The sequence below is a fragment of the Passer domesticus genome, chromosome Z (assembly GCF_036417665.1).
Source record: "Passer domesticus isolate bPasDom1 chromosome Z, bPasDom1.hap1, whole genome shotgun sequence".
In the NCBI taxonomy this organism is placed as follows: domain Eukaryota; kingdom Metazoa; phylum Chordata; class Aves; order Passeriformes; family Passeridae; genus Passer; species Passer domesticus.
The window spans coordinates 47,284,963-47,309,238 of NC_087512.1; the positions used below are offsets into that span (position 1 = coordinate 47,284,963).

Consider the following 24,276-nt stretch of genomic DNA (forward strand, 5'->3'; position numbering starts at 1 on the left):
GTACTGAGGTGGAGGTCGGTGTCTCCTGCCAGGCCTGCAGCGAGAAGCCAAGAGGAAATGGACTTACGGTGAGACAGGGGATACTCAGATTGGGTATTAGGAAAAAAAAAAAGTCACTGTCCGAGTGGTCAGGCACTGCAATAGATTTCCCGGGGGGGATGGAGTCACCATCCCTGTTAAATTTTAAGGGTCTCTTGGGTGGAGCACCAGCTGGTGCGTTTCCCGGGAAGCCGCTGCCGAGCGGCGCTGCCCGCGTCCCCGCGCAGGCCGGGAAGCGCTGAGGGCGCGGTGCCGCGCCGCCCCCTGCCGGCCGGCAGGCGTCCGTGCGGGAGGGAGAGTGCGCCCGCCGGCGGCGCCGATTGCCGCGGCGGGGAGAAGGCGCGGCCGGACCCGGAGTGGCGGCGCCGATTGCCGCGGCGGGGAGAAGGCGCGGCCGGACCGGGAGCGGCGGCGCCGATTGGTGCGGCTGGGAAGAGGCGCGGCAGCACCGGGAGCGGCGGCGCCGATTGGTGCGGCTGGGAGAAGGCGCGGCGGGGCCGGGAGCGGCGGCGCAGTCGCGGGCGGGCCGTGGGGCTGCCGCCATCTCGCCATGGCTCGCGAGTTCGAGCTGTGCCCCGGGCGGCGCGTCGGCGGCGACCAGCCCTGCTTCATCATCGCCGAGATCGGGCAGAACCACCAGGGCGACCTGGAGATCGCCAAGCGCATGATCCGCATGGTCAAGGTGCGCGCCGGGGGGGAGGCGGGTGAGCGAGAGCGCCGGGGCGCGGCCTGGGTTTATTCCAAGCACAGGTTGTCTGCAGGGAGACCCTTGCGTTTGACTTTGAAGGGTCTGAAGTGCTTGTCCACTGAGGAGCGGCCGAGGGAGCTGTGGTTGTTCAGCCTGGAGAAAAGGAGGCTCAGGCTATCATCACTCTCTGCAACTCCCTGAGAGGAGCTTGTGGCCGGGTGGGGGTCGGCCTCTTCTGCCAGGCAGCCAGTGACAGGATGAGAAGACGTGGCCTCAAGCTGTGCCACAGAGGTTAAGGCTAGACGTGAGGAGGAATTTCTTCACAGAAAGGCCGAACAGATATCGGAATGGGCTGCCCGGGGACGTGGTGGAGTCGCTGTCCGTGGAGGTATTTAAGGAAAGACTGGACGTGGCACTTGGTGCTGTGGTCTGTTTGACAAGGTGGTGTTCGGTCACCTGAAGGACTCAGTGATCTCAGAGGTCTTTTCCAACTAATTCATTCTGTGGTCTTGTGTCATGGCTGCAGCCCTGCAGCTGGGGCATGAGCTTACAGGGAATTTAGGAAGTATCAGGCAACTGCTGAACCATCTCTAATGAACCTCCAGTTTGACTTGGTTGACATCAAGGCTTTATTGCAGTAAAACTTGTGTAATCCAATAAGACAGCCAAACTGCTTTCAAATTTGATGTTATATCCATTAGATAGAAAACCACACATCATCACAGCTCAGGGCATGGTGTATTCAGTTTTGTGACTGGGGTGAAAGTGGAGACTGCTCTAATGAGAATTTGTCTTCGCTGTGTGACTTCAAATGAATTATTCCGTCAAATGAATTATTATTCCTGGAGGTGTTCAAGAGTGTCTGGTGCTAGTGATGTGATCTAGGGTAACTCTGGTGATGCCAGGTGGATGGTTGGACTGGATGGTCTTGAACGTTTCTTCCAGCCTTGATGATTCTATGAATTTCAGATTCATACTCCTTGTTCTACAGAATCCTGTGTTCTTTTATAAAGTAACATTATCAGGGACAGCTAATCTGGGAGAAACACCACAGAAGTCAACTCTTTGAATAAGCAACTTGCATAGCTAAGTAGTTTTATATGTTTAATGTGATTTCTCTGAACTGCTGCTCTACTAAGTGTATTGGGACTTTGAAATAAAAGGGTTCATGCATGTGTAGGTCCACAGTCACTCTGTGTTCATTACCCCTTCTCTGATTGCTGTGATGATAATGTGAAAACTGCACAACAGATGAGCCCATCAGTTACTCGCTCCTTGCATTCAGAGTTAGGTGAGTGCAGGTTCACTTGCACTTCCACTCAGTGTGCACCAGCTTGTTTTGCAGGACTGTGGAGCAGACTGTGCTAAGTTCCAGAAGAGTGAGCTGGAGTACAAATTCAACAAGAAAGCCTTAGAAAGGCCCTACACCTCTAAACACTCATGGGGAAAGACTTATGGGGAGCACAAGCGCCACTTGGAGTTCAGTCATGACCAATATAGAGAGCTAAAGAAGTATGCAGAGGAGATTGGCATTTTCTTCACAGCTTCTGGCATGGATGAGGTATGTAAGCCATACTGGAATGACAAGGGGAGTCTGGTTTTTATGTCTGTTGGGTATGACTTAGGTGTGATAGTTCTTACACAAAAAGAATATAAAATCAATTTCCAACTGAGAGACCTAGAGTAATTTTCCAGTTCACCTGTCTCTACAGTGGTTGGCTGAATATTTTGGAAGACATGCCACATGTATTGAGATACTTATACACAGTAAGTAATATTAGGGAGAAGGCTTCATTTTGACCTTCATAAACAATTGAGGCTTTGAGAGTGTAGATCAGGATGGCAATCAGACTGCTCTCCAGTGTTGTCTGGTGTGTTGGTTTCAAGCATATCAAACTTCCTTCTGTTTTTAAACCAGGTTCCTTTCTTGATCTAACCCCTATTATTTCCCTCTTTTTTTCTTTTACTAGACAGCTGTGGTGTTTCTAAGCAGCAGAAGTGTTTATGCCCCTATTTCTTTTACTAATTTCATGAAGGGGCTCAGCACCTTGTCCTGTTACTGCTGAATCATTTACTGATTTTTGCCAGTGGGCTCTTGAACAGTCAGTCGCCAGCTTCAGAACTCCACGAAACTCCTGCTGCTGTTCCCTCTTAAGGCATGTAGCTGTGGCATGTCACTTGCCTCAGAATAATGGTAGTGACAGTATTAACAAATGCAACATACAGTTGATACGTGTAAGCTGTAAAGGTCAAGTAGCACTTGAACTTCAATACAGATGAGAGATTACAGATTCATTTTTCTTTGTGGCCTGGAAAATACAGAGACCCAAATGGAAAGAGACCCTACCAGAAGTAAGATAGCCACTCTTGCATATGGCCAGCAGAGCAATGTCCGTGGCTTTCTGGAAGTAGACACATCCAGGATAGGACAAGGATGTGATTTACTTCATGTTTTAAGGCGATCTGTTCAGTGTCTCACTCTTGCAATCAGAGACAATTCCTGATATATCAGTGTTATTTTTTATAATTTGTTTTCCCTCTTCATCTGACGATAGACAAATATGTTGTATGTATATGGCAATAACTCAGTGCCACGGATTCAGAAATAGATCTGTGAAAAGAGAGTGTAGTGATGTTTTTTTACTGCTATCTTCACATCTAGAAAACCTGTTGAACAACATGCACTCCTTTAAGAAAGGAGTAAATGAACCCAGGAGTCTTGGACTTCTGTATCTGGGATCTTAAAATACCCACGTGCCTTTGGAGAGAAAAAAAAAAACCTACATTCCTTCTTTGATGTCAAAACCTCTGGCTTCTAAAGGCTGTAGTGCAACACAGAACACCTTTTATAGGCAGCAGCTAAGATAATTTTCTTCTGCTGGGATCCCTCTTTTTCTCTGCTGTGCTACTTTGTATGTGGCTTTATCGGTTAATTAACAGAAGTGATACATGTTTGTTCCTTCTTTTTGAGCAGTAATTACATTACACAGCTCCTAATATTGCTGGTGGTTTTTCTGCAGGACAGGGCTTTGGAACTTAAAATATTGCATAAACTGACATAAAAACTCTTTAAGAATACATTAACTTCTGAAAGTTTTTATACATTAACTTCTGTAAATTTAACATAATCTCTGGAAGTCCAGTTATGTCAAAGAGGTTAAATTGTGTGTTTAAGTATAAGAGGAAATCATTTAAGTGATGTGTGAAATAAATAAAAAAGTCTATGAATAACTTCTTTATCTGTTCTGTTCCAGTGTGTACTGGAGACAAAGCAGGATCTCATTGAACCACTCCCTTTAATGTCATTCTTCTTATTTGAAATTACTTCCTGGTTCTTGAATCTCTTAAAGAAGAGCTGCTAATTTTCAAGAGATATTTACCTAATGAAGAGTGGCCATAGATGCAAAGTCTACCTGTCATATTTAATTTTTTGCCATCTCCTGAGATAGGATCTGTGCCTTTTTAATATTGTCTTTACACACAATACATCTGAATAAACTATATTAAATAGTTTATATATTAAATATATAACAGGTACAAGAAATTTAATCGCCATCATACTGATGGTAGAACAATTAGACTGAATAAGATGTGATTATCTTCGTGGATATTAGCATTCTTTTTCTGGCCTTAAGGAAACAAGGAAAGAGCTGAAGAAATTAAAATGTTTGTGGGTGATTGACAGGGGCAAAGGTAACTATTTCATTTTTTTATTATTTTCCCCAGAGGTGAATGGAGGATTTAAATACCTCTTGCCTGTGATAGGTTTGGAATTTAAGTTTTCTTCCAATAAAGTACTAATTTTTAAAAGGTCACTTACTGATGTAATACCTGTTTTCAGGAAGCCTCTAATAATTCTTGATTTTGTCTTCATTATAGCACTCATATTTTTAGACAAAGGCAGAGTGTAATTAGCATTTAAATAACCAGTTTTATAGTCTTTACTTTGGTATATTTTATTGTCTAGTATCTCTCCTAAAAGCAAACTAATTTTGGATTTCCCTTTTTTGGGCACTTTTGGGTTTTTTTCCTGATGCTTATTTGATATGCCCATACAGGTTTTCAGTATGATGAATCTATTCTGCTGTCCGTAGTTTTAAACACTCTTGCTTAATATTTCTGACCTGCAGGACGTGTGTGGCAGGAAAACTCTGTACATGCTTGTATCACATTTCTTCTTCAACAGGCAGACTTCCATCTGCAGGTAGTTGCTCTCTCTGGTAGTGTTTAAAGAAAGAGGGGAAAAAAAAGCAAGAATGCTGTGATACACAGGTTCATTTTCAAGCTGAGGTGGAGCTCACTTGTACTAAGCAGCACACTGTACAGCTGGTGAGACCAGAAACTGCCTTGAGAGAGTGATCCCAGTTAAAACTTTGCACTAAAATAAGGGTATAAAAAAAGGTCATCATAATTATACTCCACCTGGAGGGAAATCAGAAACTAATATTATCAAGTCAGCAAATGTTACTTCAGGAGCAGTGTTCTTTATGTATAATACTGTGTATAATACCAACCTGTTCAATTAAGCTTGGAGTTTGATGTGTTAAAGGGTTGTTTATTTCCAAGCACAGTAGTTCTTTATCCCTTGATCCAGCTGAAGTGGAGTGTTAAAACATGATTTCTTTTCCTTGTAGATGGCTGTGGAATTTCTACATGAACTGGATGTTCCATTTTTTAAAGTAGGGTCAGGAGATACAAATAATTTTCCATATTTGGAAAAGACTGCAAAGAAAGGTAGGCATTTTCTTTGAGCTGTCTTGGTGAACCTCACAATTTCTCAGTAGCTTTGTTATTACATTTTTCCTTCAGTTGATTTTTGGGAAAAAATCTGAAGTTTCTTTAAATTTCAGACTTTGAAAAAAAAGTTTTACCCGGAGTTCTTTTCTAGTTTTACTGAATTAATTTACTTAAAAGAATTTAATTTAATCTTGGGTAGCTTTATTGTAGACCTAGGACAAAACTTATGCATATTTTCTAATGGCTAGGTCGCCCAATGGTGATTTCCAGTGGGATGCAGTCGATGAACACAATGCATCAGGTTTATCAGATTGTGAAGCCCATAAATCCAAACTTCTGCTTCCTGCAGTGCACCAGTGCATACCCGCTTGAGCCAGAGAACGTCAATCTCCGTGTTATATCGGTGAGCAAGTAACCCAGAGCGTGCTGTGGGTAGGGTAGCAGGGAAGGGCTCTGTCCTTTTACTGAGATACACTTCCAGGTCTTGTGCTGGAATTTGCTTCTGAGAAGTTACAAGGTGTGTCACATTCCTCTAATGCACACTGAAGTAAAAATATCCTCCTTTTTTAGGAGAACTCATCTTTGAGGAATATGGTAAAGGATATTGCTGGAGTATTCACAGTTCAACAGAGGAAAACATAACGTGGTTATCAGGTTAACCCTGAGCCATGTTCAACCCTTCTATAGTTTTCTTCATTTGAAATGTTACTTGGATATGCCAAATAGTGATGTAAGAAAGTTTTCCCAAACTGGCCAGTGTTCAAGCACTACCTTAGACCTATGCACACATAGTATATTATTTTTAATAGAATGACACTTGGCTGTGCTTAAGTGCCTTTAGGATGTGGTGACTGTTCGCTATGTGTGGATTAAAAAGTTGCTTCAGATTTTAAATACAATGTTGAACAAATGTGTTTTGGATACAGATTAAGTTTAACCAATCCACTGGGTTCTTGGATAAAAACAGGATACTATTACTATTGCTTACACTGATACAGGCTTTGAAGACCTTGAATAGTAGAACTGAATTAAAAGGAGAAAGGTATGTTGTAGAAGAGAACATGCTTCCTTTTTCTTGTCAGTATTGGTAATATTAATCAAATTTGGAATGTGGTGATCGGTAATGCAGTGTGACTTGTTGAATTTAAAAGGTTGCATTCTCTGCATAACCAACTGCTTGTTTTATGGCACAGTATTTGTCCACTGCAATTATCACTGTTAAATTTGCTTTGTTTTTGAAACTGCTACCTTGGTAATTCAGACCAACTCTATCATGATTTAAGGCATATCAGTCAGCTTTTCCTGATATCCCCATTGGCTATTCGGGGCATGAAACTGGCATAGCCATTTCAGTGGCAGCTGTTGCTATGGGTGCCAAAGTACTGGAACGCCACGTGACTCTTGACAAAACATGGAAAGGAAGCGACCACCAAGCATCTCTGGAGCCAAATGAACTGGCAGAGTTAGTGAAAGCCATCCGTACTGTGGAAAAAGCAATGGGCTCTCCAATCAAACAGCTCTTGCCCTGTGAAATGGCTTGCAATGAAAAGGTAACTTTTGATTTTGGTTTGTGTAAACCTGCAACTAATTTAGACCTATAGCTAATAATTCTGTATTCAGAAAAATAGTTTGCCAATTGTTTATTGCAGTAGTGTTTCTGCCTCTGCACTTAGAAAATTTCACACTGCATAATGTTGGCAATTTTGATTATAATAGAGTTCTACGTTTATCATCCAGTTGTTAACTAAGTTGAGTAACAGCATGGAATCATTTAGGTTGGAAAAGACCCATGAGGTCATTTAGTCCAACCTAACACTGCCAAGTCCAACCGCTAATGTATGTTCCTAAGTGCCATGTCTGCACATTTTAAATAACTCCGGGGATCATGTCTCAACTGCTTCCATGTTCTAGACTGTTTGAGTGCTTGATCACCCTTTTAGAGAAGAAATTTTTCCTAATATCTAATCTAACCCTCCCCTGGCACAGCTTGAGGCGATTTTCTCTTGTTCTGTCACTTGCTGCCTGGAAGAGGCCACTCCCCACCTGACTACCGCCTCCTTTCATGGAGTTGTAGACAGTGATAAGGTCCCCTCTGAGCTTCCTTTTCTCCAGGCTAAACACCCCCAGCTCCCTCAGCCACTTCTCATAGGACTTTTGCTCCAGACCTTTCACCAGCTTCGTGGCCCTTCTCTGGATTCACTCCAGCACTTCAGTGTCCTTGTAGTCAGGGGCCCAGAACTGGACACGGGATTCGAGGTGTGGCCTCACCAGTGCCAGGTACTTGGCAATAGTAATAGGAGTAATATCACTATGATTTTATATGAGCTGCTTTTATACTAAGCTAAAATACCAGTCATTCTAATCAGATTCCCTCCACTGTGATTTTAAAAAATTCCAGTGAACCACTGTCCAGTTTCAGAAAACATCTGCATGTTCCTCACAGCCTAGTTAGAATGAGAGTAACCATGCTAAATTAATCTTCATTTGGAATAAGTAATGGAGAAAGCAGTTCTATACAACCTGTTCTAAAATAACTGAAGAATATTTTTCATCATTTAATGTTATACTAAGCTAGCAATGTATTTAACTACAACATTGGTTTGTTTTGTTTTTTTTCTCCCTGTAGCTGGGAAAGTCGGTAGTGGCAAAAGTGGCAATTCCTGAAGGTGCAATATTGACACTTGACATGCTGACGGTGAAGGTGGGAGAGCCAAAGGGATTTCCCCCAGAATGCATCTTTGATCTGGTGGGCCAGAAGGTTAAAAAAAATATTGAAGAAGATGAAACCATCACTGAGCAAGTAGTGGAAAATCATGTAAAAAAAGTGAAGTGCTAAACTAAAGCACACCATTCCATATTTCTGAATGTCCTACCATGTATCTTGTTTGAGAATAGCAGCATGGTAGATTAGAAGAAAGGGGTGTAATTATGAGAGTGCAAAGAGATTAAAATTTTCAGGTTCTCATTAGCAGGAAATTTCAGAAGCAAGGGGATATAAATTATGACAATTTTATTAGAAACTGTATAGCATTGTGCCTAGGAAATGCCGTGATCTTCTCTTCTCCATTTCATTCAGCCTAGATTAATTTGGAGTTCTGCCAAATAAAAGACCACAGTCTGCTGCTTTCCAGCTTCCCTTTTCTGTTAAGAATGCAGTAAATTATGAGAATTTTGTCTACACTTTGAATTGTTCTAGCCCTGTGTCTTTTAATACACCTCTCTTTTCTGCCATTTGCCTCACCCCGTGATAGCAGGACTCTGGTTGGAGTTGAATACAGATAAGTGAAAGTTTACCCCAAACAGAAAGCTACAAATGCAAGCTGGATGTTTTGGTTTTTTTTTTCAGATGGAAGTCTTAAAAGTGTTATGATAAAGCAGTAGGTTGCAGGAATCTGTATTCCGTGGGCTTCTTGAGAAAGCTAAGTTCTCAAGAGACACTACCAGGAAAGGAAGCATAGGGATATTTAGAAAAGTCCCATTTAAGGGGCAAGAGAGCCTTTTGTGGACTGGAAGGCTAAAAGGCAAGCCAGAGAGATTGAGCAGGGAAGAAAAGTAGATCTGAGATGAATCAGTGGAAATAAGTTTAACTTATGCTTCAGAAATTCTGAAAAGCATCTATTGCAAATTGAGTGAAGTCTGGAATATTAAGTCAATTCTGCAGAGCATTTGGGTGCCTTTGTTGGACCTGGGGGACAACTTCTCAGGTAGGAAGCCAAATGCTGGTGAAGTTTGAGCAGTTTGGTTTTTTTTTTCTCTACTAACCAGCAAATCCTCTACACTGGGATTTTTCTCCTGGCACTGGTATGTGAGATGGCAGAGGCTGACTGCCTGACTACATCACACTATTATGCTTCAGCATGATGGCCAGAATATGATTTGTGTGGTCTGCTCTTGCATCCCAGCTTCTCACTTTTCAAGTGAGAAATGCAATGCCACTCCTGTCGCCTGCTCCTTTTCCCTTTGACCAGAAGGGAGACGTATAGCAGCCGCTGCAAACCATTCATTCTTCAACTGCCTTGTTTAGCCTAGAACTGCTTTGCAATAATTAATCTCCTTTTTTTCTGTGGTGGAATCATTTACTAGTGATGGTTACTTGGAACTTGCTACCTTGGTAAAGTATCTTGAATTTGGTGGTGAGTGGTTTTGTACCTGTAAACTGTTTACTTTCAAAATGTTTACCCTTGTGCAATTCTGAGGAAACTGTATCCATATCTTTAAATGGGGAAACAGAGGTTGAGTCATATACTTGACCAAATATGAGCTGTGACTGATGCAGTATGCTTGCCTTACATTAAAAAACTACTCAATTGTTAAAAGATTTTTTTTTTTTCATTTCAAATTTGAGAAATAAATTTAGCTTATAAAACAAGCTCTTGTTTCTGCATTTTAGCCTATGGTCAGACCTTGCCTTTGCCAGCACTGGTGATGCAGGGCCTTTAGTATTTGAATACTCTTAAGATTACCTGACCAGTTTCAAGTAGCAGTGGTTTTTCACTCTGGGCTGGTCCTGGAGATTGCTGTAAGCAAAAGCTCCAGAAATTTCCAGGACTTTACATTAATGTATTGGTGAGGAGAGAAATACCCTTATACAGAAAGTTGCAAGCTGTGTCCCCTAGTTTTATGTGAATGTTGAAAATTGGACACAAAGATAAATAGGCCACAAATGCACCTCTCGCCTGGTGTTTTTATTGCAGCTGTTAGCCCTGCAGGCATTTCATCCTGTGTTAGGGATTGTACCCAGCTTTTTCTCATGCTTCCATTCAATAGAAAGAATAGGGCCACGAATAAGTCCAGTTCAGAGTGTCTGTCACATGTAAGACCAGCTAGTGACTACTAAATGTGGCCACAGAAGCTCCAGTTTCAGAAGGGACCTTCCAAAAGTCAGTGACAGACTTTGATTTTTCCAAGATGACACTTAAATATGAGCTAATTCACTTAGTGCATTTATTATCCAAATTTGACCTTGTCAATGATAACAATATGCAGTATATAATCTTGAAGCTTGAACCAAACTAAACCTGTTGCCATACACAACTACAGCCTCTCCAGACCGATGAGAGGAGGGAGTTCATTTAAAAAAATTTCAAAAAGTGAATATCCATGATCCAGGCTGTAATATGTTTCTTTCAACTTGACTTCTTCCATTTTGCGAGTTGAAAAATACTACATACAGCACGTCAGGTGGTACAGCAACACCATTTGTAAGTCAAATCATCTTTCCCCATTGAAAAACATATACACATTAAAAAATACAGTTAGTTTTCTTGAACTTACTGTTACAAGTTGAAAAAAGTACAACAGTAGTACATACTGCACTTTGAGTGGTATATCAATATAATTTATAAAAGTCAGGTGACATTCCCTCATTGAAAAAAATACACATTAAAAATCACAGTTGGTTTTCCTAAATTTATGTTACCTTCTAAAAGCATCATAATTACAACTTTGATACAACAGAGATGAATTCATGTAGATAATTGCTGAAGTGGCATTAGTAGAAAAAGCATTAAATAGTAGGCTTTATTTTGCTTTGTTTCTTACGTTAGTTTGCATGTTCTAATGGTCCCTTCCCAGAGTCTCAGGGCTGGATAAACTGGTTCTGTGAACTTGCAGCAGAAGGTGTGCAAATGAGCCATGCCATCGCTAACATTGTAGAATGAAAGGATTCCTGCTTCATAATCTAGAAAAATGCCAATGCAATCAGGATCATCTTCTATCAGGATGGGGATTCTCTCTCCCTTGTGAAATGCCCAGTATTCAAAATCAAACTTCTTAAGGCACCAAGATGCTCTATTCCAGCCCAGTCGACAGGCTTCAGAGTCTCCTTTCCTGCCAATGGTAGGGTAGGCTGCGCCAATCCACCATCCTGCTCCAGCACGAAGCAGGTCAACTTCCCAGTAATGGCTCCCAGAAAGGAATGCGTCTCTGCTTAGCACTTGCCATAATTTATCAAATCTCTGGGGACTACAGGGGTAAAATATTTTCCTCCAGCTACAGCTTACTTCGAGACGGTCATCTGACAATTTCAGTCTTGGGTGAATGCTGTCGTATTCCCAGGTTGGTGATCTTGCATCTGCAGTAAAAGCCATAAACATACTTGCTACATTTCTCATGATCCTTGGAAGAAGTCAAAGTTATAAAACACCTGCAGAGGAGCCCACAGTTGGAAGTGTCTTGGGACAGTCAGAAAGCCTGCAGTCCTGGGAACACAGGCTGGAAAAGGCATGCCAGGGGGTCGCAGCAAGGCACTAACATTGCTGCCTCCACACCTTTGTGATCTGGGCCAGCCATGGTGATGGGGACCTCAGCCACAGCACCAAGGTTGCTTTACATTTAGAGGTAGGGCTCAGCCAGAAAGCCCACAAGTCCAAGGACACTAGGCCTGGAAAAGGCATACCAATCTGAGCAAGGCAGGGCCCCAACACTGCTGACTCTGTGTTAGATACGGATGGGATTGAGCTAGCCACAGAGCCTGCAGCTCTAGGGACACTGAGGCTGGAAAATGTGTGCCAAGTGCATAAAGCAGTGACCCAACATTGCTGACCCCACACCTTTCTAACATAGGGCACCAATGTGGTGGGCACCTCTGCCCCAGCACTAAGCTGCCATTTGGGCTAAGGTCCAGATTCAGAGAGCCACAGAGCCTACAGCTCCAGAGACACTGCAAAAGGCATGCGAAGGGAATCACAGCAGGGCACCCAACACTGACACCTCCACACATTTTTAATCTGAATCAGTCATGGTGATGGGATAAGAAGAAGCCATACACAGAGAGTTACAGTCCTGTGGTCTGTTCAGCCTGGAGGAGACTAAAGGGAGACATTGCAGTTTACAACTTCCTTGTGAGGGGCAGAGAAAGGGCAGGCACTGATCTCTTCTCTGTGGTGACAATGACAGGACCCAAGGGAATGGCCTGAAAGTTCTATGAAGCAAGGTTTAGGTTAGATATTAGAAAAAGGTCCCCCAGAGGGTATTTGGGCACTGAACAGACTCCCCAGGGAAGTGATCACAGCACCAACCCTGACAGAGTTCAAGAAGCGCTTGGACAACGCTCTGATACATGGTTCTGTGCAGGCCCAGGAATTCGACCCTAGTAATTGTTGTGGGTCCATTCCAGCTCAGGAGATTCTAGGACTCTAGCATAATCATACTTACGTTTTAAGAACAGCAACCGATCAACCCGAGTCTTGGTTTTCAGCACTGTCCCAGGCTCCTTCTTTGCAGTGGGATTGAGGCTACTGAAAACATCTGGGCAGATGAAAAGGGACAGCTTAGGGAGTCTGCCAGTTTTTCAACAATAATTTTCCAACTTCATGGACAAACTATGTTACTTTTTCTGAGGAGGACCTACTCACTCTGTATGCTTTCAGCGTTCTTTGTATAGCATGGAGATGCTGGACTAGTGCTGCCACAGAAATGCACAACTGAGCACAACACCAAGTAATCAGACCTGATTCCTTTAAAAGTAGCCCTTATCAGTTTAAAATAGGCAGCTGAAGATAGCTGCAGGTGCTTGCTGCAGAGCACCTGCATGATGCTCTCTAGCAGTCCTACACACATCCTGCAGTGGTCTTTCAGATATCATCTGACCATTTGCCCCAGCAACCTGCTACTGTCTTTTCAGTGGCAATTCTCTGATAAGGGATTAAAAGGCAGCTGGCTGAAATGTGATGGCCAATGTTGCCTGGTTACTCAAAGAGCAGTAGGATTTTCCCGTGGTTATTTAGCTTAGTGGCTCTGTGCCCCATTAGGAAAAACTCCTTGCCTTAATCATGCCAAAGGTCATTTAAGGATGGAATAACAGCTCAAAGACAAAAGGATTTCTAAATAGAACATGTCAGCTCAGCTTTGCAGTACTAAAAATCACCAATTTTTTTCAGACTGAGGCAGATCACCAGGTACATCAAACAAAAAAGCTTTCAAATTTTAAAGGTACACCAATGCCAGAGCACTTACACCCAATTGTAAGTAACTGAGAGAATAGATGCATTCCATAGGTGTGATGGTCTATATTAAATACCTGATGGAACTGGGAGGAAAAAAAAAAAAAAAAACAGCAGACAAACCAAAGATCATTTTCAGAGTTGGAAGAGAAACCTCTTATGTTCCTAAATCATCGCTGCTATAACAGCATTACATCCATGCTGTCAGAAAGCAGTACTCATGCCTGAAACACTGTTGTTTCTCCAGATGATTTGGTAAAAAGTCCTGTTCTTACTTAAAAAGTACACTTTATTTACAAAGAGAGCAGAAGAAAGCAAAATTCAGAGCACTCTCCCAAGTACCTTCTTTAAGCCGGGCTTCCAATGGTTTCTGTAGAATGGACTGAAGAGCTTTGATGAAGTGTTTATAATGGTTAAGTAAATGTTCAAACGAGAGCGGTATTGGATGCCACTTTTCTAACGGGTGCCTCGATTCCTTAATTTCCTTCTCAATTTCTGTGTACTTCTGAGGGCAGGAAGCCAAATGCTACAATTAGCATAAACTGTTACATGAAAGGACTCTTCCATCCCAGATCCCATTCACCACAGAGCAAGGACAGCTGCAACACTATGGGCCATAACAGGCAAACTTTGCTGAGATCAGCCTGCCCTTTAGCTCATTAATCTGCCCATTATCTCCTCCTGTCAGTGGAGCCACCTCAGACATGGAGAACCCAACAGCCACAGTTAAAGTGACCCCTCCAGGATGGAAATAAGTTTGGCCTGGCCAGGATCCTTTGTGGGAAATCCCATCAATAGCAAAATCAAACTATTAAGTTTTAAAAACAATCTGAAGAATTAAATCCAACCTCCCCAACAGAAAATCTCCATAAAATCACAAAGGACAGCTCCTGTGTGTAGGTATGTTGCTAGCACACACAGCAGAATGCCAGGGCCATATCACAGCAATGGAAACTCCAGTCTAACACATTGCAAGGATGCAAAAATGCTCCAGAGGCATCATCCTGTAAGAAACTGCATCTTTTGTCTTGTGTCAGGGCATAAGCACATGGCAACACAATCTTTCCATGGAAGGTGAAGATCATCATCTGTAGACAAAAAGAACAGCATTGCTCCCTCCAGTGAAGTGGAAGCTTATGGTGATTAGAATTTCTTGTAATTAAGGCAATTACAAATTTTAATTTCCCTCCTGAGATTTCCTGAGGGCTGGCTTTTCTCATATCTTCATATTACATTGGACAAGCAAAGACTTTATACAGCATTTGTCTTCAAGATTAAGAGATGTGTCTGTCTTTTCCATCTATGCTAAAAATTAACATGAATTTCATACAGACCTGAAATCAATGCCATAGCAGAAAGACCTAACAGCTCAAAAATCAGGAACCAAATTTGTTCACCAAAACACCAACACCAAGCAAATTAAAAAGCACTTAGGAAGATGCTGCTTACATACAGAAGGATCTATAGAAGACATCACTAGAGAAATTTACCAAGGACTGTCAGGGTAAGAGGTAGAAAGAGACCATACAATACCACCTCCAGCAAATGAATAGGATCACTGTCCTGTTGTATTTGTCTGATTCGATGTGTGAAGGTCTCGAGGGCTTCAAGCTGTTCTTGACAGGACCTCAAACGCTGATCATGTGTTCCCAGGGCTTGCTGAGTCTTTTCATCAATGAAGGTTTTTGCCAAACTCTCTTCTTCCCGAAGAAGTAACTGAAGCTCAGTCATTTTTTCTGACAGCTGCCGTTTGATCATGTCAGCATGTGCCTATGCATAAAGCAGAAGAATGTCTCCCCCCTGCTCAACAGACCATAAACATTTCAGACATTTCTCTTTCAGGCTTTCAGTGCTATGTTTTGGTTGAATTTACTGATTTTCTCCATCTCTTCAGAAACATGTCTCTCTCCCCTTAAGGGAGAAGAGACAAGATCTACCTGCTGATGTCTGGATGGAAAAGAGTGAGGGGAGATTCCAAGATGCCTACTTCTGTCAAAAAATCTGTTTTCAGCTGGAATTAACAGGGTACCAATTGCAACAAGAAGCAGACCTTGTCCTTTAGTAGCAAGACTTTGCTTGCTTTTAAAGCAAGCTAGAGACAAGTAACTGGTAGGAAGAGAAAGCCTCCAAAAGAAAGTGGCATCAGACAAAGTCTCTAAAGCCTCCTCAAGCTCTTACTGACATTTATGTGACAAAACTGCCTAGCAATGTTCCTTACAGCGGAAGTAATTTCATGCTCTATAAATGAGGTGCAGCTTAGCATACATTCCCATTTTTTAGACAGAATCAACATAACTGTTCTTGTGTTTACCCAACTCTGAATCCAGAAAATTCAATAATGCAGTTCAGTGCATATCATACAAGTTCAGTGCATATCATACAAGACACATACATATCATACAAGATACATATGTGTAGCCAGAATAACATAGGCACCTGGGGCTACCTACTATTCTTCTGCATAAAAATTTCACCCTTGGTCTTCCAGAGATGTTCAGCTGATCAAGGAATGAGGACCAGGTCTTTGGAGACTCTCTTCTCCCCTCTCTTTGGCAGTGTAATATATTGTGATGAATACAGGGAATACACTCTTCTCCTGAGAAGTGGAGTAACCACCCAATAGGTGGCTGGGTCTTTGAATAGCTACAGAGAAAACAAAACATCTTCCCCTAGAAAATTACCATCCAGTGGAGAATGAAACCACACTTTACCTTCACATCATTTACAGCCTGCTCTATGCTCCTTCTGTTGCCATTTTCTTCCTCTTTTCTCTCTTCTAGATTCTTCAAGCACAATGCCATGAGTTCCTATACAACAGTTTCATAACAACATCTGTTAAAAACCAGAAACAACTATCCAGCTTGATTTCCGTATAGGGGGGTACTGAAATACTCTGTTTCAGAATATTCTGAATTGGAAGGTTAAACTCTTAAATGAATGGCTTTTTATGAGGCTTATTAAGGCCAGTATAGTGATGAACTATTAGGATTTCAGCATTTCACTTGGTGAAATATACTGGTAAGGTTTGGACAGCTGGGCAAATTGCACCACCTTCTTAAGGCACAGGGAAACCCAACGTGAAAAACACATATTCATCTTTAAATCTAAGGTGCTCTGTATTTCAATTACGTGGTAATGCATTTAGCAGCTGAAGGGCAACTAAGTACTTTTATTTAGAGGATAAGTGGAAGGCTCCATTTAGACTAAAGATCCAGTGAATTTTCAGAATGCTTCCCAGTGTACAAATGACCAATCAGACACCCCACTATTGCCACAGTGATGCTGTAGTCTGAATGTCTGCAACAGCTAATAGTGTCAGATGGCTGGTAATCAGCCACAGTATCTGTAACACTTCTCAGATTGTGGTGTGCCCAGCATAATCAATGTTCTGCTTCTATCTTGCTCCAGTTTCTCACCTGCAGCCCTCTGAAATTTGCTGCCCTCTGCCCAGCAGGTTGAACAGTCTTGGTGTGCCTGCTAATGCATTTTTGTCATTAGTAACATGAAGGATACAGGTAATGCTGCCCCACGCTCTCAGTGCACTGGTGCTAAAACAGGCCCTCAGTAAATACCAAGTAAGATAGCACCAGCTCTAGCTGCTATCAGTGTCCTCTTCTGCAGCTGAGACCCAGTCAAGAACACCTGCATGCACACGTACCAGCTCACTACAACAGCCCCAGGGCAGCACAGCACAGCATTTAAACTCTGCAGCACGGACAAACAGAGCATGAATTGTTGCTTCATGAGCAACGGTCTGCATTTCTGATGTGTCTCCTTAGAAAACACATGCAGTTAGTCATTTAAGTAGGACAGGGTCAGAAGCAAAAGCCAGAGACTCTGCATATGGAAGGCCCTTGGCACATATACATCCATGCAAGCAGGTAAATATTTTGGCATAGAGCAAGACATTCATGCTACTTATTCCAGCCACAGTTTTCTAGACTTCTCCCTGAAGAACCAGAAGAGTTCTACAGTTCTACACCACTAGAAGATTCAGGAATTCTACCAGGTACCCATGTTCCTTAGTTTATTTTGCGGCCTAGACCTCATTCTTTTCCTCAAAGACTGACAAAGACCACAGAGAAAAACCAAATCTTCCTTCTTTGCTAGGAACACACATCACTTTGTGCACGCACAACAGTGACCATATGCAAATACTTATATTAATCCCAAGCATCTCTGGTTAAGCATTACTTTTTTTACAAAGGTATACAAAAGAGCTGCTTCCTACTAACTGAAGACTGTGCCAGCAACCCATGTCATTCACCCTGAGGAATCAACTTCGAAAATGTTCCTTTAGGAATTGTCTGGATGCTTTAACTCATTCAAGTGAAAACACTGTAAAAGCAAGGATTTCTGAGATGACACTCAGAGGTCCAGTCAAGCTCACAGGACACATATCAAGTGCAAAGAATGCTGATCCTGTGTGCTGCATTCAGGAGCACAGGGAATCCTTTTCGATTATTTTAAACAATCTCTGCTCCAGGGATGAAGCAGCTGATGGATCTCGCACAATGGTTTTCATGTCTTCTCAGCACTCACAACTAGAAAGATTTGCTGAAAGAGCTGTGGAAGATTCTCAGTGCAAGAAGTGCTGCCTCGCTGATGTCACACCACAAGGGCTGTACTGAATAACTGCTCACAGCAAACAAAATTACTAATTAAAATATCATCTCTTAGGCTAAAACTATTGATAGTTTGTACCTAAAATCTGTGCAGCCCTAAGCCAGTAGATGTCAGCAGATACCTCCTAGGGACAGAGTTCAAGTTTCTACCCCGCTCACTTCCTGATTTGGCAAAGACAAGTCTTTATCAACAACACATGCTTCCCTCTGTCCATCAGACACCCAGGGAAGCAGCAGAGTTTGTAGATTTGTGCATTTTACTCTGCCTCAGATCAGACTGCCACTGCACAATATGTGCACACCCACCCGCTGCTGCCCTGTTGTGAAGGGGATGCAAACGCTATAGTGAGTTCCCACCGGCAGGAGGGACACTTCGGGCGAAAGCACACCAGCAGGCAGGTGCAGTGCTCTGCCTTGCTCACACGTCTTAAATAGTTTTACCTCTGTGCTGCTGTTTGTGGCAGCCTAGTGCACAGCCCTCTGCCCCTGTAACGCTCTGTAACATGAAGTGCAATAGAGTACTCCAAGAGTTTATCATGACCTGTGTACCGGCTCACAATCTGTGTGAACTTCCAAGCAGGAAGTTCTGGAGGAACTGTTTCTTCCTAGTGCTTTCTGCAGGAAATCTCCTAGTAGCACTCATATATCACACAAGAAGTGGGAAAAAAATCTTTCTGAAGTTTCTCAGTTAATGAATTTTCTTGGTTTTAGTGTTTCTCTTCCCCTGTCCCATTGGGCACGGAAGAGAATAAGCAGGCAGCTGTGTTGTGCTTAGCTGCCTACTGGGGTTAATCCACAACATCCCAGAGGAGTTAAGAGAGAATTGTGCATGGGCAGTCATTGTGATCTAACCAGCTACAATGGTGGGCCCAGGGGGTAAACAGAAATTATCTTTCCCCTTCCCCTGAGGCATCTATGTTTCGGTCAAAGGTTCTTCTAGCCTGTCAATAAAAACAAATTTCCTGGGACAGCCACACTCCTCTGATTCTACATACAAGGTTGGAGGATAAAATGCTGCTGCACGTGATCTAACAGTGAAAGTCACTTCCTCCTTGCCCCTTGATTTATACACCTGTTTTGTGGACGCTTGGGTGTGACTGAATGACTCCTTTTCGTACACGACCCACATCCTCGTGCTGTGTCATCAGGCAGACCCTGTCTGTATGGGGTCTACAAAGCACTCGTTGAAGTACAGAAAGTACAGAAACTTTGTTCTTAGTTAGCACAGTCTACAAACCTTGAACTCCACAAGGTGTTGATAAGGCAAGCAAAGCAAGGCTAAAGGCTGAAGACCGGCTTAGTACTGTGGCACTAATACTCAAAGATGCCACCATCACACTCTAGCCAAAGAAAACCGAGCGGCACACGTTTCAGAAACGAGGGGATAACCGGCAAGGCGTGAAATCAGGAAGATCTTTTCTCGGCTCCCGCTTCTACCCGCTGTGCGCGGCACAGCGGCCGCGGGCCGGGGGTGCTGCCGGCACTCACCTGCGTGCGGCGGACGGCCTGCGGCAGGAGGCAGGCGCGGTGCCCGCGGTGCGCGCCCAGCGCCGGGCACAGCGCGCACACGCAGCTCCCGCAGTCCTCGCAGAACAGCTCCAGCGGCCGCCCGGCGTGGGCCGCGCACAGCCGCGCCCCGGGCGCTGCGGCCCGCGGCTCCCCCTGCGCCATGCCGCGGGCGGCCGGCAGGGTGGGAAGAGGAGCATGCGGAGCCGGCAGGCGAGGGAGAGGCGGATACGGGGCAGGCGGGGCAGGGACGGGCGGATGCGGGACCAGCGTGTGGAGGGTGTGCGCAGCGGGCGGCGGGGCCGGGCTTCGTGCAAGCGAGCCGTGGCCGTGGCTGTGTCCGTGGCCGTGGCTGTGGCTGTGTCCGTGGCCATGCTGTGGCCGTGGCTGTGCTGTGACTGTGGCCGTGCTGTGGCTGTGTCCGTGGTCATGCTGTGGCTGTGGCCATGCTGTGGCCGTGCTGTGGCCGTGGCCATGCTGTGGCTGTGGCCGTGGCTGTGGCTGTGGCTGTGGCCATGCTGTGGCAGTGTCCGTGGCTTTGGCTGTGGCTGGTGGCCGTGGCCGTGGCTGTGGCTGTGTCCGTGGCTTTGGCTGTGGCTGGTGGCCGTGGCTGTGGCTGTGCGTCTTGCCCTGCTCAGTGGCCGCCGTAGCGGGGCTGCCGGACAGTCCCTGCCGGCAGGAGCTGTGCCCTGGAGCAGGAGAGCCGCTGCCCTGGGAGCCGCCTCCGTCTGGGCCCGGGCTGGAAAAGGGACAGATTTGTGGAATTTCAGCAGCGTTGGTGTGGGGTGGGCTTCAGTGCCGTGGCTGGGCTTCAGTGTCGTGGCTGAGCTAAACACTTACCTGATACAAAAGTGTGGGGAAATGTTGTCTTCAGGGTATGTTCTGTCACTTTCTATTTTTCGATTCGAGTTTTGTGCTCTGAATGGTCTCATTTATAGAAATCAAAGTAGAACGTTCATGCTCTTAACAGAGTTTGCACACTTACTTCCATTGGCCGTAACTCTTACCTACATTCAACCAAATTTATCCTATTTTTTTAATATGTTCTTCCTGTGAATAAAAGCAATACACAGTATTCACACACATGTGCATACACACACAAGATGTGAACAAATAGGAAGATATTTAAAAACCAAGCATTTTGGTACAACATGTGGAAGTCAGAAAATGTATATGTATTAGTACATAAGAATGTGGAGTACTGAGGAACAAGGGCAGTCTTGCTGCAACTCATACATCAGGCAGAATTTCATACCTGCAAAGACACTGCTAACATAACCAATGATTTAGAAAGTGTGCTTTGTAAATACAAAAGTCAGGGTTTTTTTCTTGGAAAGTGTTTCATATAGACCCCAGGCTACAGTTGCGGAATCTTAGGGATCATTATGGGTATCTGTAGATTATTTGCTCTTGTTCTACACACACAAAGAAAAGTGTTAATGCCAGCTTTAATAAGAGTTTCACATCCTCTTTGGTGCAGTTTCACCTGCTCTGGTGCTTGACCATCCTCAGAAAGAAAGGTTAAGGTTTTCCTACTGTCAATCAACATTTTTCTCATTACAGCTGGAGCCATGTTGCTTCACTGTGCCTTTCCAGGGGAGTTTTAATTTCATCTTCCCAATCTACGCCCATACAGGAGCTGTAGACAGTGCTGAGTTCTCTGAAAAAGGCTGAACAATTCCAGTTCTTTGTGTGGTTTGAAATGCTAAGCTTCAGTTCCACTACTATGTTTGCAGCTTCTGCAGGAGGGTTTGCCTGATGGAGTCCGTGTGTGCCCTGTCCAGAGGAACATGTGTGTTAAGCAAACGTTCCCATCTGACCATTCAGGAGCACTCTGTCAGCCACACCACCAGAGACTAACTGCTGGGACTGGGGGCCCTTCTCAAGGGTGTCTCCAATGAGCCAAAGGGTCCCTGCCTGATTCCTACACACCCCACACTCACACAAGTGCTTTCTCAACAGTTCAGCCCCAGGCTTCCAGCAGCAGAATCTCAGACCTCTGGATCCCTGAAGAGATTTATTTATAGTTCGCTAACAAAGCAGCAGCTCCAGCTTGTGCCTCAAGTAGGAATCCTGAACAAAAGATTACCCGGACTTTTATACCCTCACAGAAAGTCTGGGGTCTTCCTGCTGAGTCCTTGGCTCCTGCAGTGCCTCAGTGTCTGGTCACCTGCCTGGGTCACAGCCCCTGTGCCCTTTGCTGTGCCAAACACTGGCAATTCCTGACCTCTTGCCTCAGGCTCCCAGCCAGAGCTCAACCTGCAGCTCCCACTGCAGCTGTACACCAAGCTACCTGCACAGAATGTTTGTCCCTTTGTTTGGATTGAGAATATCTGCTAATATACAGGAAAAGGGAAAAAGAAAGCTTTCACAGCATTTTACACTGCCCTCACTTACAACATTATTACAAGTAACAGAATTAAGGCTAACATTGTCCTAGGGTATAAATTATTATCAAGAAAGATCATGAAAGATTCTTCAAACTCATTTATTGTCCAACTTGTTAATGATTCACTACTTGCTGGATATGAGTGTATCCAGTTTTCCTAACACAAATTTTTAACAGCAAAATAAGAACACAGAAAGGCAGCATATGGTCCCTCCCATTTAGATTCTAATTTGACTTTTTGGTGAGAATATCTTGCTTAGCACTACATCTGCAGGTTGTGTATAATTTACTTCTATTTCAAGTGTGCTGGGTTGATACTATTGTGCATACTTTCTCCATTCCTCAAACCCTTTCTGTATTTTATATATAAAATACTGGGTCAGGCATTCTTTTCCTTCCAGAAGGTTGGTCTCAGCTGGAATATAACTTCCTGACGTAGCTGAGTGGCTTCCAAAGAAACTTTCTGCCAGTGCTACAGATTGTGACGGAACATTCCAAACATTCTACAGCACCAAATTTAAGGTTTGTGGCCATTTTAGATAAGTTCATGTGCATATTTTTGTGTCCTGTTCATTCCCTCTACTTGTCCTGAAGATCGTGGGTGATACAGTTAGATGTAATTTTCTCTGTATTCTCAAGGACTTACACAACTGATTGTTTATATTAGCTGTAAAATGAGCACCCCTGTCTGATTCAATAGACTCTATAGAACCCTGTATCTAGGTTTAACTTTTTTAAGCCAAGGCCTTTTGTTCTTCTCTTGTGCCAGCCCCTTTTGTTGAAAAGGCTTCTGCCCAGCCTGTTAGCTGACCTGCCATCACTGGCAAATGCTGACACGCCACCGTAGGTGTCCACAGAGCTATTTGTAGTTGCTGGAAAGGGGAGTAGGCTCATAGTTAGTCATCCTGTCTCTGAGCTTGGTCTGATACTTGAGAACTTCTAGTAGGCTGGGAAGCTGTTTGTGATCCTTCTTCCAGTGGCATAAATTCCTGGAGCTGCTGGGTTGGTTTTTTTTTCTTTTTTTATTTGGCTAGCTGTTGCCTCTGCCTCTCCACCTACTTCATTGAGAAACCTTCTAACCACAATATTAAATAATATCTCTTTGGAAGAGTTGGCTTCCCGTCTGTGGACCACATTCCATCATAATCTTGTGTCACCTCCCACTTTTCCCACATTTATTTTCTTCTCTTGAGCAGTCCTTCTCATACATGGTCTTAGGGTGTCTCAAATTTGGCCATTCACTCTGGCCAACCAGAGCCACACCAGCATGTTCTCTCATCAGGTAGAAGCATTAGGCTCTTTTTAATATTACCTGCCATTGTGAAGATCAGCTCATATCTATGTGCCCATGGCAGTGTTAGTGCTTGGGCTGCAGACTGTCAACAGTATTTCCACATCACGTGGGATATGAACTGTTTCAGGATAAGGGGAACAACTAATTTCTAGGTTTTTTTGCTGTTGTTGCCACTGACTTACATTGGTGCTCCTGCTGCAAGTGAAGCTAATTTAATGAGTAATGTGCAAATGGTCTCTGACAGGGTCCTAAATTATGCTTTACCACTCCACTGGTTATTCCTTTACATTCATGTGCATACAGATTGAAGTGTTTTGTATAACCTAGGAGACCAAGACCAGGAGCAGACACTAGAGCTCCTTTCATTGCTGTGTAAGCTTATTCTTTCTACAGGTCCTATGCAATAGACTCTGTGTCTTTGTTCTTGGTTTCCTCAGTCAGAGGCTTAGTCAATTCCTCTACTGCAGGAATCTATGGCCAACAATATCCCACAGCTCTGAGCAAACCTGGTACATGATTTTTGTGACTGGATGTGGGAGCCTAATTATGGTCTCTATTCTTTTTGGACCTGTTGTTCATCATCCCTTTACAATGTAAAGTGTAAATATTTAACTTCTTCTCTGGCATAGCTGAAGTTTGGATGGAGATGCAAGCTGTTCCCTCTTTTGGCAATACATAAATGCATACTGTCTAATATATAAACACTCTTGTCACAATTAGCCAGTGACAGATCATCTACATATTGTACAAGAACAAATATGCCCAGTAATTTTATACCTTCTTCGCAGTGCATTAAGTGCCAAAATTCTCTGCAGATTCAATGGGTCTAACCTTCTATATCCTGAAGACCATAACAGAACTTTCAAGCATTTTCATGTTTACAAGGTTGGTTTTTTAAAAATGTACACAGAATTATCACCATTACAAGCAAGTACTAGTCCAGAGGAAATCTCATATATGTACAAAAAATACAGCACTGTTTCCAGCTGACCTTTCTGGAGAACCTGCTCTTGGTATTTCAAGTTTACACCACAACAATCAATTCAAACAGTTAC

General features: G+C 43.5%; 2 protein-coding genes across 2 annotated transcripts; one reads left to right on the forward strand and one right to left on the reverse strand.

Annotated features, from left to right (window-relative positions):
• Positions 1–530: 530 nt before the first annotated feature.
• Positions 531–9,833, forward strand: NANS (N-acetylneuraminate synthase). Its single transcript, XM_064403740.1, has 6 exons — positions 531–721; positions 2,073–2,288; positions 5,362–5,461; positions 5,713–5,867; positions 6,748–7,014; positions 8,091–9,833. The coding sequence occupies exons 1-6, from the start codon at positions 590–592 to the stop codon at positions 8,298–8,300; spliced, it is 1,080 nt and encodes a 359-aa protein (XP_064259810.1). The 5' UTR covers positions 531–589; the 3' UTR covers positions 8,301–9,833.
• Positions 9,834–10,384: 551 nt separating this feature from the next.
• Positions 10,385–19,796, reverse strand: TRIM14 (tripartite motif containing 14). The gene is made up of 6 exons (XM_064403739.1): positions 19,521–19,796; positions 16,119–16,214; positions 14,944–15,177; positions 13,750–13,912; positions 12,620–12,712; positions 10,385–11,537 (listed from the first exon to the last, which is right to left on the reverse strand). The coding sequence occupies exons 1-6, from the start codon at positions 19,701–19,703 to the stop codon at positions 11,002–11,004; spliced, it is 1,305 nt and encodes a 434-aa protein (XP_064259809.1). The 5' UTR covers positions 19,704–19,796; the 3' UTR covers positions 10,385–11,001.
• Positions 19,797–24,276: the final 4,480 nt, after the last annotated feature.